Source organism: Zea mays, chromosome 8 (assembly GCF_902167145.1).
Source record: "Zea mays cultivar B73 chromosome 8, Zm-B73-REFERENCE-NAM-5.0, whole genome shotgun sequence".
NCBI classification, from domain to species: Eukaryota; Viridiplantae; Streptophyta; class Magnoliopsida; order Poales; family Poaceae; genus Zea; species Zea mays.
The window spans coordinates 178783765-178801802 of NC_050103.1; the positions used below are offsets into that span (position 1 = coordinate 178783765).

Consider the following 18038-nt stretch of genomic DNA (forward strand, 5'->3'; position numbering starts at 1 on the left):
ATTATTCTCTAGAGTCAACTATCATGCGCTCATAAAATAGAAAGCGCGTAGAAAATTTAGGCAAGGGTTTACTTTGGTGGTGATGGCTCTTGGATTGAAAAAGAGAGGAACAATAATATAATATCAACCGATCAATACTACGACACACAGAAATTGTGGTTTCTATGACCAATGCAAACTATGCTAACCTGTCAGATTTTGAACCAGTCATCTCTCTAGAACCCTTATTTTAACAAGTTAGCGTGCAAGCAACTTTGAATTTGAATCGTTCTTTACCGTAGACATTAGTGTGTGTGTGGGGGGGGGGGGGGGGGGGGGGGAGAGAGAGAAGTTGATCTAGAGCAGGTGGTCCAGACCACCTTAGATTTACAAGGAACAAGCACAACTGGGGGAGAAACTTCTGAAATGATCTGGGCATGTTCGTGTTCGTGTACCCATTGACCAAAATTCAGAAACTCTAGAAGGAAACCTTGCCGCCAGATTTTTTTATTTTTTTTACTTGAGCATCTTTTCTTCTTCCTCTCCCCTGACGGGCCGGGGCAGGTAGAAGAAGCCTTCTTCCAGGTAGTTGCCTTGGCATGGCATGCCTGCTGGTGCCCACTGCTGCCCTGGCCTAGACGCAAGTTGTTGGTTGGTTTGGTTCAGACGTTCAGGCGATCAGGCTGAGAAACGCCGGAACAACGGCAAGTTATTCCAGTCATGCGTTGCGCATTATTTGCTGCTGTTCGCAAGGCGTGTCCTCGTCAGCCTCTGCCACACGCGTTCTTCTGGTCAACTAGAATTATCTATACACAAAAAAAAAGATCTTGGCACTCCAAGGTGTTTATTAGAACAATTGATTAGCGTTGTGCCGCTGTATTGTTAAAAAAACTATTTTGAAAAAGATGCGAAATGGTTCCTCCAACTCCAAAGCTTCCAGTTTTTCCTGTCTCCCGTGCCGTACTAGCCGCAGCAAAGAACAAAGCCTGAAGTGCACTACTCCTGCTGCTGCATCTGCAATGGATTGGTCACATGCGTAGGTCAAGCAATCGAATGTGCTACACGGAATCTACGGATCATCTAGCGTTCTAACGTGTGTGCTGCTTTGTTTCCCAACCCAAGTTGCCGGAACCGGTGGTCTGATCTGATCCTGATGTGCCGTCCTCTTATCTGAACAATATAATGGGGGTACTCCTCAATAACTGCCTTTTGGTTTTGGGGGGCATTTGTTTAGTGCTGAGTTGGTTAGGGTTGATAAAGAGTCGACAAAAAGATTCAGTGATCTTTATTAGCACAAAGCGCTTGTTTATTGTGTAGTACAGCGTGCCACGTTCGCTTCAAGGATTTCTCTTTACAGTATTATACTTGTGTGATGATGATTCCTAAACACACACAAAGATATATGATTGATAGAGATGGTTCGTAAAAAAAATAAAAATATGATAGAAAGAAAGAGAGATTAACTTAGAATTCTGCAATTGATGTGCATCCAAACAATGTACTCTAGACAGGCCTAGGGTAATACTATATACTTCTAGTGCACCGAATGATTTTGAGCTCTGACGCTTTCAGGATTTGTATGCTCCTGTTTGTTTAAATTTATAATCTGATTCTCGGTGGGGAAAAAACGAAAATCTTGCCAGACGTTCTGATTGTTTTGACCGTTTAAACTAGCACAATCGAGAACCAAAAAAATCGAAAAATCCCTATGGTACGAGGACTTTTTTTTTATAAAGGAAGCTTTATAGAAAAGTTACAAAAACATTACATCAAGCGGATACAAAGTCATGGCATAAGCTCCCGGCCTCTGCCTAACGCACATGCCCTAAGTAAAGAAAATATAAAGATCGAGAACACAACAGCCTCCCTAAACTAGCGGCAATCAATCCGAAGACTAGACCGTCACCCATGCGCTCGGGAGAAGACATCCATGGTCGTTCGCACCAAGAGCTGCGATCCCACCGCAACCAACGGCCGCACCTCCACGCGTTGAAGAATGACCCAACTTGTTAGCCTCTGAGCCGCCAGATGGATAACCTGCAAAGGAGAGCAAAATGTTTTTTTCTCAAAAACTAAATCATTTCTACAGATCCAGAGCGCCCAGCATATCACAGTCGCTCCTAGTAGAAACACGGTTTTTATCACACTGTTGAAGCCATGGAGCCAATCTCCAAACATATGGTTCACATTTTGTGGTTGATTAATTCGTGTGGAAACCTAAACACACTCCAAACTGATCGTGCTAACCGACACTCGAAAAGGAGATGGTTAATGGTACGAGGACTATAAGCGAAAACAAACGGAGCCTATATCTGTTTACAAGAACATGGCCAAAGCCAGTTGATACTAGTTTAATCAGCTGGAGTTGATATTGTACCAAACAAAAGCATCCAGTCGTTACTACCGTGATCGAGGAGACTAATCGTAATCGGTGAGAACTGAAGAAAGTCAACTCGGGATTAGGAAGGCAAATCATTGCTCAAGAATCGTTACATCATCTAGTCAAAGGAAGGCCAGCTGTGGTGGCACTTTCGCCGTATTAGCATCAACTGCCGTTCTTATCCACCCGGATCGACCAAGCTTCTTCCACGTCGTACTAAAACATTTTTTTTCCCTTGTATGATTAAGTTTTCGCCTTTCGGTTTCTCCTTCGCCTTTATTTCGTCTCCGTTTTCCTGTGCTAAGAAGTGGTCTACTGAGCTGTATTGCACACAAGGGCATGCATAGTGTTTTCCATCTTTTGGCAGCTTAATGGTACTTTTTTTTTTATTATTTGGTCTCTGTCTTTAACGGGTATTTATCAGTAGCATGTAATTGAACATCTCATGAAGCAACAGGAATGAAATTAATAAAGTAGGAAGAACAAGTAAGAAATATTTACTAATAAGCTAATAATTGAAGTGCTGCACTGACTAAACAGCAAATCTGCTGAAGTGCTAACAATGCAAGCTGCTTGTTCGCTCAAAAAAGGCTAAATAAACTGTGTATCATAAAAGATGCAACCCGGCCCTTCCTCCTCGTTGTTACGCTAACTGCTTCTAGTTAGGCTGAAACTAAACAATTAGCTTTGGCGCTAAGCAACCTCGCTCGGGTCGGGGGGGACACAGGTTTTCGAAAGGGAAAGATCCCGGAAAAGGAGAAGCAGAAAATAAGACCTGGCCGGGGATGGATGTGGACATGTCACCACTGGCCGGCTTTACCGCGGCGGCCACCATACCATTACCAGCACAGCCCAATCCACCACCCCAACGACAAAGCCTCTCTCTCTCTCTCTCTCTCTCTCTCTCTCTCTCTCTCTCTCTCTCTCTCTCTCTTAACCCCACTGGCCGAGACAAAACATAGAAATCGCAATCGCGGCGCTAGTACTGCCTTTGTACGGCACATTTCGATCAAAGGTGTGCTTGGCATTTCGAGGAGAGACCGGCACGGATTCCATGTGCACATGTTGGGTGGATTTTGTAGTAGTACGATTAGAGAAGAAGACAACAGGAATGCGATTAGTTTATGCACCACAGGCGAAGTATTCTGAGTCTTCTTAGCTCTGTTGTAAAACGCGAGTTGTAGTTTTATCAGAAGTTAAGCTGCTTTGTGTTTTAATCTATATTTAGAAAAAAAAATGAACAATCAAACTACACATCCATCATAATCCCAATCCATTACAAAAAAATAAGGAACACGGATTGGAAGAAAATAGAAGAGAGGTTTGAAAAAAAGGTTATGCAGTTGGCATGGCAAGCATCTTTCAGTGGGGGAAGGTTGACTCTGATAAATTCAATCTTGTCTAGCCTACCAATGTACATGATGTCTTTCTTTGCTATTCCAAAGGGAGTCCTTCAAAAACTCGATTATTTTCGTTCTCGATTCTACTGGCAAGGGGACGAGAACAAGAAAAAATATCGATTGGCCAGATAGGACATCTTATGCCAACCTAAGGAGCAAGGGGGTCTTGGGATCGAAGACCTAAATATAAAGAACATCTCTCTTTTAAGTAAATGGTTATATAAGCTGGTAACATCAGAGGGAACCTGACAGCAATTACTCAAAAATAAATATTTAGGGTCAAAACCATTAGTACAAGTCCAGTGGAAACCTGGTGATTCATATTTTTGGGCCAGCCTGATGAAAGTGAAGCATGACTTCCTTCGCTTCGGCAATTTCAAAATTAGAAATGGCTCTCAGGTGAGATTTTGGGAAGACAACTGGCTTGGGAATGGGACTTTAAAACACCAGTACCCAGAGTTATATTGCATAACAAGAAGAAAATTTATAACTATTGCAGAAGTTTTATCAACCCCACAACCAAATATTTCCTGGCGGAGATCTTTGATAGGACCAAAATTAGTGGCGTGGAACGAATTGTATTCACGTATCGCGAGAGTCCAGCTGGACCAGGGTGAAGATGAGTTCACTTGGGGTCTAACTAAGTCAGGAAAATTCTCGGTGAAGTCGCTCTACCAAGTCTTGATCAAAATCAACATCCCAAATCACAATAAAGTCATTTGGAAGCTAAAGGCCCCCCTAAAAATCAAAGTATTCTTGTGGTATCTAAAAAGGGGAGTCATCCTAACAAAGGATAACTTAGCAAAACGTAACTGGAAAGGTAGTCTAAAATGCTGCTTCTGTCACAAAAATGAGTCGATCAGGCACCTTCTTTTTTACTGCCATTTTGCGAGACGGGTTTGGGACTTTATTGTTCTAGCTTTTGGTATTTCTAGACCTTCTAATATCCACAATATGTTTGGTAACTGGATAGGATGATTCGGAAATGACCATAAAGGTCTAGCTCAACTTGGGGCAGCAACCGTATGTTGGTCTATTTGGCTAGGTAGAAATGGTTTAATTTTTGAAAACAAAATTTCTTTATCTCCTTTGCAGGTCATTTTTACTGTAGCCCAGAGGCTTCATGCATGGGCTGTGCTACAGAGGCAGGACTCATGCAATTTTTTGGTAATGGCTACGCAACATTTGACTCAAGTGGCCAAGGAGTTTTTTCTCTGGAGCATGGTTGGTGGTCTAGTCTTCAGATTGATAGCCACTAGTGTGTTTTTAGATTCCGTTGGGCTGTGTGCTCCTATGGGCAGAGGCCGGAAGTGACTTTCAAGGAATTGTATCATCTCGATGTATTGTTCTTGAATGAATAAAAATCCTTCCCTTTAAAAAAATGAAATATATGTGGATAGGACATTTATTTAGTATTATATATGTTCATATACATTTCTACATTTTTTATCAAACAATTTTGATTTTTTATCTAGATGAAGGTAAAACAGTTTAGAGTGTATTATGTAATTAACTTTGTTTACAAATAACTTGACAAATTGATAAATATAGTAAGTTAACAAAATAAGTAGCAAACTTAATTTATTTCAGTCTCTAATATTTTTCTATACTAGCTTCCTAAGTAACTATCGTTGTGTAACAACACTAGTAGGATACACAGAGTACCAAAAAGGGAGGGTTATGATGGAGTATGACACAGGTTGGTGGTCATGTTAAACCTCCGCCGCGCTCTTGGACAGCAGCAGCAAGGTGGCAGCAAGCAACCTATCCTCTGCCATCGTTGATGCAGTGTGGCTCCAATATCTGAGGATCCGATGAGTTGAGAAATAGATTGAGGAGGGATGAAATACGTTAAAAATATGAGAGGGGATATTTATTGTTTTGGGTTTTGGGTTACACGTTCTTTTGGAGTTGCTTGACCTTGGCCACGCGGCCCCAGCCGAAATCTTTTCTGTTCCAACAACACCGTGCCGACGCGGGTGAGGTGGTGACAGTATGACACGACGGAGCACCCGTGGTCCTGAGGATCCCAAGAGGCGGTCTCGGAGACAAGTCGTCGGAGCCGAATGGCATCGGAATTTTCGGAGACGGAGCGGCTACCACGTACGTTTAAAATTTACAGATTTCAGTTTTAAATATAGAGTGAGATAGAGCGTAGGATACCTAGGCCTGTTTGGTTCAGCTTATTTCTGAGGAGTTTTTGTGAGAATCTGACTGTAAGGAGAATCTGGCTGTGGAGAGAATTTGAGTACTGTGGAGATTACATGCGAAGGAAGATAAAAGAATCCATAGAAATTAGGATGTAAAAGTGACGGTTTCCTATTATCATAACATAACGATTCGTTAGATTTTGTGTTCACGTTTATTTTAAACGATTTTGACTAAAATGATTTTTATAGAAACTGGCTGAAAAGCTGGGTATTTGACTGGTGGCCAAAAGCTCAAAAAAGTGAGTGCTTACCTCATATATGACCAGATGGAGAACGTCCTGCCGATCAGCTGCCGACATTTATTTTGCAGCGGCTAGCCAGCCTTGCCGGTCGGATCGGATATGACGACGTGTAGTAGACTAATCAATGTGTAAAATTAAACAATATCTCTTGTCCAGGAATTCCGAGAAAAAAAAGGTTTCTTCTTCAAGACACGTGATGCGTATATATACCGTACCCATAGTACACTTCGACTTCGTGTGCACGGGCACGTACGGCGCTTGTCCGTCCACTCGACCCGGTTGCTCAGTGTCTGTCCGGTAGTCTTGGACGAATGAACGAGTAGCTTGTTTGGTTTAGCTTTTTTCTGACCAGCTTTTCTAAAAATATGGCTGTGGAGAGAATAGTTGTGGGAAGAATCTGAGTATTGTGTGGATTACGTGCAGAAGAATATGAAGTGGTCTAAAGGGTTTATGATCTAGAAAGCAATAGATTCCTACTATCATGTTCGATCGATTTTGTGTTCATGTTGATTTTGGACGGTTTTTACCAAAACGATTTTTATAGAAGCTGACGGAAAAGTTAGGACGTTTGACGATCTGCAGCAGCTTTTGGTGGTGAGAAGCTGAAAAAAAAAACACAAACAAACGGGGGCATTGTTGTTCGCGCTTCGCCATCTGCGCGCTGTGGTCCGTGCACGCGGTCATGTGGATCATCACTCGCACACGCGTCACGAAAAGCAGCGGGCCGGGGGGACCTTTTCCAGGCCGCCGAAGCTTTCTAGCTACTAGTACATGGCAATGGCCACAATCACGAGCACGAGATGGTAACATCTCATCCACCGCGCAGCGGCTCTGGGTGTCTGTGTGTGTTTGCTTGCTTCGACATGGTTTCACAGAGCCACGTCGTCCATGTTGGGTTGGGTATAAGGAGAAGTGAAACGAAATTGAGTGGATGTAGTGATCCTACTAGTATAGAAAGAAAGTCGGTTACAGTACATGAACGGTTTCAGTTGCCCTCAAGTAACTGTACCTACAAGCTAGTGCAATACAGTAGTGTGAAAATAATGTGTATGCATGAGCTTGTTTGTAGACTGACCTTTCACCCAACCCAGTCGTAGCAGGTGTTTTTCTTGAGACGCGATGCATCCAAACAAGCTAGCTAGGTTAACCGGTGATAATGAAGCTCATTCTGGGTCTATGTGCACATCGAGCAGGCCAGGAGAATACTAGCGTGTTTGTTTGTCTAGTTCTCTTTGGCCTCACCGTACGTACACAGGTTCTTTACGAAGAAGAGCCTGACCCATCGTGCGTTTTTTTTTACATCATGCCAACCAAACAAGTGCTCTTGTTAGCCAGGATGTTGTTAACTTGTTAGGCATGATCCATCCGCCTTGCATACTACGAGCATGACCAGGTGGGGCCCTGTTCTCGTGGAAGGGAACCAATCACGCTAGCGCGCAGTCCAGACAAACAAATAGACCCAATACAGACAAATATCCCTAGCTAGGGCTGGACGAAATACTCGTGGTTCGCTGGCTCCCTCGGTTCATGGTCAGCTCGGCTCGGCTCGGATCGGCTCGTTTGAATTTTTTCACGAGCTGAACTGACATCCTAGCTCGGTTCGTTAACGAGCTACCATATTCCAGCAAAACGAAACTATATACATATCATTTACAGAATAATTGATGAACATCTGATATATACGTGAGGTGTCTATGGTCTATGAATTAAACTAATGATTAATGAACTATGTCTATGTGTTAATTTGGTCTATGCAAATATAATTATGAGTTAAACTGATGAAATGTATGTGAATTGTAAATTAATGAGTGATGAATTGTGCTAATTTGGTGTTATATTGATGTGGTTTGTGAAACTATGAGTATAATTATTATTTTCTATTGTTAAATTAGTTTGAAATTAACTAAAACTAATTATTATGTACATTTTATTTTTTTCTGCTCTGTCTCGTAGCTAAACGAGCCAGCTCGAGCTCGTAAACGAGCCGAGCCGAGCTGACTCTGTGGCTCGTTACCTTAACGAGCCGAGCCGAGTTGGCTCGTTAGCTTAACGAGCCAGCTCGAACTCGGACGAGCCGAGCCGGCTCGTTATCCACCCGGACCCTAGCCACCGTCCAGGCAAACAAATACAACCAGTTTCTTTACACCAAATAGGCATATCCATATAGGCCATCCATATGCATAACGGAGATACAAACAGCCAAAACAGCTTTCCGCGGAGAGCCAATCAAAGCCTTTTGCCACCCAGATAGGTCATCCATATGCATAACGGAGATACGGAGAACCAATCAAAAACCTCATGCCAGCCAAATTTTCCACTGTCTTGCTTAGATGCTTGTTTTCCTATAATTTCTGCTCTAATTAGAGCAAATCCAAGAGACTCTCTATATTCATCCTAATTAACATGAATAGAGATTTTTATTAAAAAAATTACCCTCTAACAGCTTCTTTATATGTTATCCAAATATAGTCTTCTCATATTCCGGATTTCTCGCTGGCCAAAAATAGAAAATATAAATAGCTCTTTATAGTGCAAACAAGATATAGAAAAGTTGTTAGTCATTGGAAAGATATAGAAAATGGTTTTATGCAAATCACTCTGCAAATAATAATTCATCACTCTGCAAATAATAATTTAACGAGTAAAATTTAGAAAAGACGGTTGGAGATGCTCTTAGCCACGTATAAAATCAGCAACTGTACCTATTGTAACAACTTCAACCCAGACAGACATGTAGACAAATACAGAAAGACTATGGCAAATTGGCAATCAGCATGCCAACCAAACAGGCCCTTGAGCGCTGCATGATGCTGAATGCTGATTGATAGAGGCTTTTATTCCCATATTTCCGATGTACACATTTGGCAAATTTGCCTACATGATAAAACCACAACCTCGCAGTTCCACCACTGATCCGATGTAAAAAAAAAAGCCAACTAACCGAGCCAAAGACAAGGAAGAAAGAATGGACCCCCCAAAACTCTTTTCACAACTTCAAGTGCCGCGTATCCACAACAGGAGTCCCCAAAGTGAGCTAGTATCAGCGGCATCGTTGCACTTGTTCTGTCCTATGTACCAAGTCAAATGCAAGCAAGAAACATACTGAACCCAAATCTGATTTTTCCTAACCACTCATTCAACCTTGGGCAACCGATATAGAATAAATCTCATCTTTTCCATTATAATTTCCTCAGCTTCCCCATGAAAGTCTAGGCACAATAAGATGTGAATAGGCACGGCAGATATGCCAAGCAACACGGGACCAGCGATGTGGCATCATTCAGTGAGCAATAGATTTCCAAAGGACCAACAGTTCTTTTTCTTCCTTTGATGACACATGTGGGTTTCCGTGTCACGTGTAGTAAGGGCTAAAGATCAATGGTCACCGTTGCATTACTATGAATCATATCGAGCTCCAGATGTGAAAGAAGAGAAAAACCCAGCTGCTGGTCCAGGAAGGATGTCACTTAGCTTACCAACCTGTCCATCAGAGAGCATGGAACCCCATCTCGATGTGTTCTCCCCAAATTTGGTCCCCACCTGACAAATGAAATGAAGATGTTTTGCTGAATAGTTGGATTAACTTAAAAGAAAAACAAAACAACTTGATTTGTCTTTCGTACAAAGAAAGAAAAATGTCTTCTAATTTCCACATATCTAGGACAACATGAAAAATTCGAAGTATAAAAAAGACATTGTTGGCTCAAAAATGAAAACATAAATGTGCTAGCAACAATCACAAGGTACAAATCAGTCAGCGCTGATAAATTCTCCGCTGTTTCCAGGGCTAATTCTGCAAGTATTTCATACCACTCTAAAGGAAATTTTCCTCAACCAAGTAGAACGAACTTTGATGGATAAATTATATAAGTCATACAGAACACAAGGATTGTTCACTTGTTTAGGCTACGATTTAAGTTCACAAATCACAATCAATAAACTTGTAGTCAGTTACCTGAGTAACAAATGACTTAAGCAATGGAGCAGCACCAACAAGACTTGCATTATCATCAAACTCTGGTGTAGTAGATCTATCTCCATTTGAATAGGATTTCCAAGGATTTTTAGATGTGGACTCGCTAGACAGAGACTGTAGTGATGGTTTGTGTGATCTTGATGATATAGCTGGAGCACTGTAGGTAAGAAGATAAAAAAAAGGAACAGATCAGAATCTACAAAAAAAAATAACATAATATATTCTCCACAAGCCACCTGAAAATGCCCCAAAGAAAATCAGAACACTAACATAGGTTGCTAAATGCAAAAAATACGAAGAGAAGAATTATCCTACACAAGTCTTCTAAATGCAGAATGGGCACACTCAAAAACTGTTTTCTTTATCATCCATTTTAATAGTTCATCTGGTCATTTACTACTATCTAGTCATCCATACAGTGCACCACAATGGAGTACAAAGTTTATCCAAAGTTACAGGTTGTAATATCACTTGTAAGGATTGAACACTGAAGCTGTAAAATTATACATCTCACTAATGTAAGCTCCTGACATTTAGCAGATGGCCTTTTTGCAGAATGCTATAAAGTTGCCATTATATGATCCAGAATTATGGGAGAGAAATACATCAGGGTTTACAGGTATCCATGGATATCTTCTCGACAAATGTTGTCAAGCACAAAATTTCCATATCATAACTATACCTGCTGATTGCAATGGTAGTTACACTGCTCACAGGTTGCAAAACTAAGTCTAAAACAACTTTCCAAATCATCTAATGGGACATGCACTTGACAATATATAAATCAATATTTACTTACACATGGCACAGATCATTTACCTGATTGGTAGGTACTTGAATCTTGGAACCTGAGAGCATCTCATGATATTTGAATCTGTATTTGATTTTGTTGGTAATTTTTGCATAGTACCAGTGTACATGTGATTCAGTTGGACCAAAAAACCAAAAAGAACAACATGACGCTTGTAAGATTGCTTCTCATTCTCCCACAGGTAAGGTTCATACCTATTTAAAGACACAGGTTTCAGTTGAGACTTGAGAGGAACGTAAAGCAGAGTCTAGTTAATTTGTTACAGTTTTAATAACATGGAAAAAAGGGTTGTTACATATTTTAATGACATGGGAAAAAAGGGCAGACCCAGTGCTGAAGGCTCCCACATGAGTGGAGTATGAGGAAGTGATAATTTAAGGCAAGCCTTCCCAGCACGTGGAGAGGTTGCTTCGAACATGCGACATAGTGACTCGTCACCACTATACCAGGTTCTTCTATATATTTCAATAACATGACAGGTAACAACTTAAATTGGAAAAAAATCTTACGTGGCCCAGTCTATAGGATCCAGTATTTGCGAGAGCCTGTTGACTAACTTGTTTATAGGCTCTATGACAGCTGAGTCTGCATGTAATTGTGACTGTTTTCTCCTGAAGGAAGTCTTGGAGATGGTGCTTGGCAAAGAATCCTGTTTTGTCTGCATTTCAGTAGTGTTTGTGGAAGAACTTGTACCTCCTGATAGGACATCACCAATAAAACGCAAGTCTAGCAGTATTTGCAGAATTCCTTTCTCTGAAACCGGAGAATTCCCAGATTCAACAGATGAAAGAAAATTTTCATAAATATTGATGACCTGCATATGTTCAAGTAAAAGTTGGGTCAATGCCAGATCACATTTCTTCAAAACTTACTGCCAGGCTCATATGGAATCATCATCAGTACAGGTTTGAGACAACTTTAATGAAACAGGCAACAATTAGGTCATCTAAAAACAATGCCAACTAAAATATTCATGGAGTTGAACTGCTGAAGCACCCAAGCATTAGTGCATATTGTCTAGATGAAGCATTAGGTCCAGTCTGAAGACACCTAAATCGTAGACTGGTTACTATTTTTAGAAAACGAAGAAATCTTCCTTAAGTTGCAATAATTTGACTGACAAACTATTCCCATACTGGTGAAATAGGAATTAGATTTCCCCAGCACTATTTTCTATCAGATGTGTCAGTGTTATTATCGTTATGAACTTATGATGTCAAATATCTTAGTAAAATCCAACATTCTCCACGCTGAATCTATGGATAAAGAAACCACAAAGAAAATTGTAATGCCCAAAAAGCTAAAGTGTGCCAAATAAAACCAACTAAGAAGCTATTTGTGGTTTGTGCAGATCCAAGAAACAGCTTAATTACATAACAACAAAACAAAGTACCAACTCTTGGATTCTTGGCTAGAGGTTTATATAAAATACTTTTTGAGTCCAATGCATCATGACTGTGAACTTGTAACAGGGACATACCTTCTGCAGTAGCTCCCAAGCAAAATTATGCAAAATAATCCTGTCCAGGATGTGCCCTCCAACCTTATGAATCTCCAAACATGCTTGATAAAGAAAGGATATGATGTACAATGAAGGCATCGATGGAAGAGCTATTTGCATTTCCAAGGGACCCTCAGTTGTTTCCTCTTGTTTAATTACTGTGACTTCCCAGCCCTAACAATGCAACCAAACCACACAACTATAGCGATTAGAATTCTGTATCTGCAAGAAAAATGAAATAATATTTGTTTGGTACACTAAATAGCTTGAAAGCTCTAGGTCAAATAGTACAAAATAGTGCTTGGATTAGACCAGTTCATATCAGTGATGCTAAGTTTCTGATTACTGATAAGCAGTCACCTAGGTAGGGTACGCGTCAATTGCACTATGCACGAGGGTGAAACCAAGTACCTAGTCCCTGTCTCTTTATAAATACTGTTTCTAGCTCCTCAATCAATCCAGGTGTACCTTTAAATTCACTCTCGAAATCTTATGAGACATTATGTCCAAAGCTAGTGTTCTTCATCAGGCCTCAAAAAGTACACTGTACACTTACCCACGACTTTCCTCAATTCAACTAGCCTCTAGGTAAGGTAGAAACACATATTGCTTGCAATCTGAGTTGGAAATCTCAAGCGCTCACAGGCTCAAGAACTCGAATAACAGAGAGGAAGAGAGCTGGAGGTAGAAGATGAACAGTGGCTGAGACAAATGTTTGCGCCCAAACGCCCAGCACACGAACGCTGGTTCTTCTCTGTCTCAGTTTTGTAGTGAGCAGTACAGAGGTCGATATATAGCCTGGCCTCTTGGAGCGCGTACTCCTCAACCCAGCTTTCCTGCTGATCCATAGTTCCATACCCATACGGCACCTAGCGCATGACGCGCCATGCACGCGTACGACTCGTTTGACTCTGACGGATCACCATGACTCTCTAACAGACTCTTACTCGACACATGCCTGCAACACTTCCTGGATCACCAAACGATCCGCACACGACGCACTCACACCATCAGCTTGCTGCGTCTGCACACCCACAGCACTACACACGCGCACGCCACGGCCACGCATATGACATGATTTATTCTAACAATCTGTTCAGAGATGGTCCCATATGCTATATTATTATACATGTTAATCTACTTAAGTTTTCCAAACTAAATAAAATCCAGTCATGTAATTCAAAAAGTACACTGTATTATACACTAAAAGATACCATGGTTTCAAAGGCGTACCCTCAAAGGAGTTGCAGAGGATAGTGAATCGTCTTTATTGAGATCATATGAAAGAATGTGAGATAATTCAGTGGACACCCATGCTATCCATACATTATGAGCCATGATGCAAAGTGACTGCAGGGTCTTATTGAGTTCATCAAGTCTAGGATTAGATCTATCATTAGCTCCAAACAAAGATACTGCAGCAGCAATAGTTTGTCTTCTGGGGCTATCGGAGAATTGCCTTCCAGGACTCTTGGGACTGTCAAATGTGTGCCTTCTGGGTGTAAAAGATGCCCTTAAATGTCTTGCTGTAGGTGATGATAACCTGGCAAATGCTGCACCACCAACCTCCTTTACCCACTCCCTTGGGGAACCTAGTATCAGGGGTACATGACTTGAATGGTATCTCAGCGCAAACAAGAGACGACCAATGAAGAGAGACCTCTCCGCTATAATAGAAGCTGCAGGTATGTCGTTACCCTCCTTTTTGGTTCCCAACAAAGCAGAGAGCTTTCTGAGCTCAGCTTCTAATTCTTTCAGTACTCCCGAGATGGTCTTGTAGCATTTCTCCTGAAGGTATGGCACCAATTCCTTCAGCCTTGTGGTTGAATTATGTGACTCCACAAAGCTTAGCAGATCCTCCAGGATATTCTTGCATTTACTGTCAATTGCACTCCTGATCCGACTAACTTCTGGCCCAAAATACGATGTTAGGCAGCTACGGAAATCATTTTCATCAGCAATTGGTTTCAAGTGTGCCAAAACTCCACCTTTCTTGATCTTAGACTCTGAGAACCAGAAACCACCACCCTTTGAAGATTTCCGCAGGTATGCAAGGAAATCTCCAGCATCCTTTGGATCAGCATTGGCACCGATAGCATGAATTGATTCCTTCACGTTAACACTAGAACCCAATATATCAAACTCTGAATGCACGATGTCCTTCATCCGTCGCACAAATGCTTCCTCCATCCAATCCTCGAAAATATCCTTGTCGTCCTTCAAGATCAACCCACGGATCTGATCCCATGGCGACTCAGTATCTGACCCAAAGACACTTTTCAGCCACTGCTCCAAACTTCTCTCCAATCCATCTCTCCCATCTAGGGCATCACGTACAAGTCTTTGCACTGATCCAAGCAGCTCCCCACTCCCAATGGCATCAACCAACTTTTGCTCACCAGCAATCACACCAAAAATTTCACTGCAACATTCCTTGAGCCAATCCGTACAGGCCGCTGCAACAACATCTGGCTTAAGCAGCACCATTATAGCTTCAAGCTGGTTCATGTGCTCCTTCCACAACCGTGCTTCATCATCAGGGTCCGGAATGCCACCGAACAACTGCTCAGGCGGCGTCTTCTCAGTCACCGTCTTGAAGAACAACGGCATATCACTGAGTGCAGGCACAAACAACTGTCCAACGTGGCCAAGCGTGATCCGCACGATCCTCGCTATATCGCACAGCACAGAGGTGTAGGATGACAGATCCGAGGCGAGACCAGCTAGGTCTTGGGAGATCCAAGCGCGGCGCGAGGTGAGGAAGAGAAGGAGCGCCGGAGCAGGGGCAAGCGATGGCGCGTCGATCGCGGCCACGGCCGCAAGCGCGTCAGCGTGGGCCGCTACAGGGAGGCGGCGGTCAGCGAGGCGCTCGCGCGCTCGCTGGGCGATCTGCGGCCGGAACGCCTCCACGAGCTGCGCCTGGTGCGCGAGGAGTGGGAACCGCGCGGCGGCAGCGGCGTCGCGGGAGAGTCGCCCGTACACGACCTGAGCCCGCAGGTACCGCCCCGCCGCCTCCAGGAGCAGGCCCTCGTCGAGCCGGCCCCAGATGTGCTCCGGTGTGTCAACCAGGTACTTGGCGCGCGCGGCCAGCGCGTAGAGCCTCGCGCGCCCTCCAGCTGACGGAGACGGCGATACGGCGCTTACGGCGAGAGAGGGTTCAGGGGGAGGCGAGAGCGACGACAAGGAGTCGGAGATGCGGGCGAGGTTGTAGAATATTGCATCGGAGGACTGCTTGATGAGGAGTATGGAGTCCGCTGAGTCGAGCAGGTCGCGGTAGCTGCGCCCGACGAGCTGCCGGAGCTCCTCCTCCTTGGCGGAGATCTCGCGTCGGGTGGCGCCCTCAACCGCGCGAATCTCCGGGATGCGCTTGGTGCGGAACAGCTCCTCGGCGTCGGAGGAGCCACCGCCTCCGGGAACGGGCACCGCAGGCATCGCGGCCCCGCTCACCTTCGAGCGCGGCAGCGCGCGGCGAGATCCGAGAGAGGATCGGGAGGAAGGGGTGAGGGTGACTAGTGAAACGGCACGTTACTTTGAGTTAGCGCAATATTTAACTTTTTCCACTCCTTACAAAAAAAACTAAGAGAACATATCTGCTGCACATAGAAGATTGGTACATATGGTGTACATATTAAATCATCATCATTCATTTTAGATCTAACGTCTCTAGTTGTTTGGTATATTTTGCTAAGGACACCCTCCAACGTTGTGCTATATAGTGGTGGAAAATGTTATTTGTAAATTGAATGATCAATTAGAGACGTTAGATCTAAAATGGTTGGTGATAATTTAATATGTGCAACATATATGTCCTCAAAAACTAAAATCGCTATTAGAATAGTACTCCCTCTATTTTTTTAATTTAACGTTTTTAGTTAAAAATAATTAGCCAGCGTCAAATATTTGAAAATAAATATAGTATGTTTTTGTCACCATATCAACTATCACATCAACTATCGATCATATCATTAACCACACCCTTATTTAAAACTAGCACATATCTCGTGCTAATGCTATGATCTTGACAAAGGGAAGACGATATAAACGATGCGAGTGAGGAGATGAGAAGGGGTAGTGTCGCGGGGGAGGATGGACGACGAGGTCGCCGAGGGAGGAGAGAAGTAGGGATAAAGGATGATGGATAATTTAAAATATTATTGTTCATTTAATTTTAGTGAGTAAAAAAGAAAGAGTAATTCAGTGATCCGAACCATTAGATTTAATAGTGTGTTAAATCTAGATCCAATTTGTTTAGTAAAATTAGTGGAAGTTATGTGTGTGAGGGTAATTTGGTTGGTTGGGTTTTGCAAAGTTTTAAGTTGTGGATTATATAAAGATATAGATAACAACGAGTAAAGAACTTATGGGACAGACCCTCGTTCTGCGTGAGGCAGTTTTTGACTTTCGCCCGAGGCTTCAATTAATATAATATCGTATACGCTGGTCGAGTTATTTCTATAAAATTGAAGTAACACAAACTAGATGAGAAATAAAAATGCATAGTAGATAGAGAAGAATAGTTACGATGAGGAGTAATATTGTATCATTTTCTTTATAAACTATGGATGTGTTTAGTTTGGCTTTGACTTTTGTCTCATAAAAACCAAAAGACAAACCAAAGGTCTAGATCCAGAAAGGAGTTTTTTTCTAAAGTTCGGCTTTCTCGCAGTGCAAAACTGAAAGCACCTCTGAACCTGTTTTTAGTGGCTTTTCATATCAAAATATGAAAACATATATCGAAAAACTTTTAACGGCCTTTAGTGATGTTTACTAAACAATTTTTAGCTTTTTAATAGCTCGCAACTCACAACAACTTTTTTTCACAGCTCACAGCCCATATTAACTTTTTTCACAACCACAGTCCAAACAAAACAGACCCTATGTATCACGACGATCAGCCTCGTCATCAGGCAGTTAGGTTGGCTATACTGTATCATTCCTCTTTCGCTCATGCCCACATTAGCTCTCGACTCAATTCTCGTAACTGTTTCAATGCATATACTACAGTAGTTTAAAGCCTCATCCCATAACCATATCATCTTTTTTCACAATTAACCATTCATGTTGATTTATTCCGACATCTAAAAATTACACACCATAATTTCTTATTGAATTAAAATTATGTATTGCATAATACTTAAAATAAAAATATATAGTAATTAAAAAAAATCATGAGATAGAAACAGTGTGTGAAATGAGCTTCATCTAATCGAGAGTATTTATAAATGGACTGAGGATGAAATTTATATTTTCTTTTTTTTTACTCTAAACAATCATCAACAGCTAGTACACGTGACACTGACGTGGTTGGCATGAACCAATCAGAGTCCGTCAATTCACTCTCGCCTCACCCCTCTCGCTCGTCCTTCTCTACCGGCTACCGCCCCAATCTCCTCTCTAATACGGACTAGAGCAAGGCGATAGGCACACTGTTGTCCGGCGATGCGGTCATCGCCCCCTTCCACCCTCTCTTGTCTCCCGCCCATCACCAGCCGTGAAATATCCACTCTCGCCTCTATTCTAGCCTCCATTGGTAATTTGG

The 18038-nt window shown here is 42.3% G+C and overlaps 1 protein-coding gene across 1 annotated transcript; it reads right to left on the reverse strand.

The window, feature by feature from the left end:
* Positions 1-8867: 8867 nt before the first annotated feature.
* LOC103636602 (conserved oligomeric Golgi complex subunit 1) lies at positions 8868-16117 on the reverse strand. Its single transcript, XM_008658962.4, has 6 exons — positions 13733-16117; positions 12479-12673; positions 11508-11812; positions 11007-11192; positions 10167-10344; positions 8868-9751 (listed from the first exon to the last, which is right to left on the reverse strand). The coding sequence occupies exons 1-6, from the start codon at positions 15929-15931 to the stop codon at positions 9608-9610; spliced, it is 3207 nt and encodes a 1068-aa protein (XP_008657184.1). The 5' UTR covers positions 15932-16117; the 3' UTR covers positions 8868-9607.
* Positions 16118-18038: the final 1921 nt, after the last annotated feature.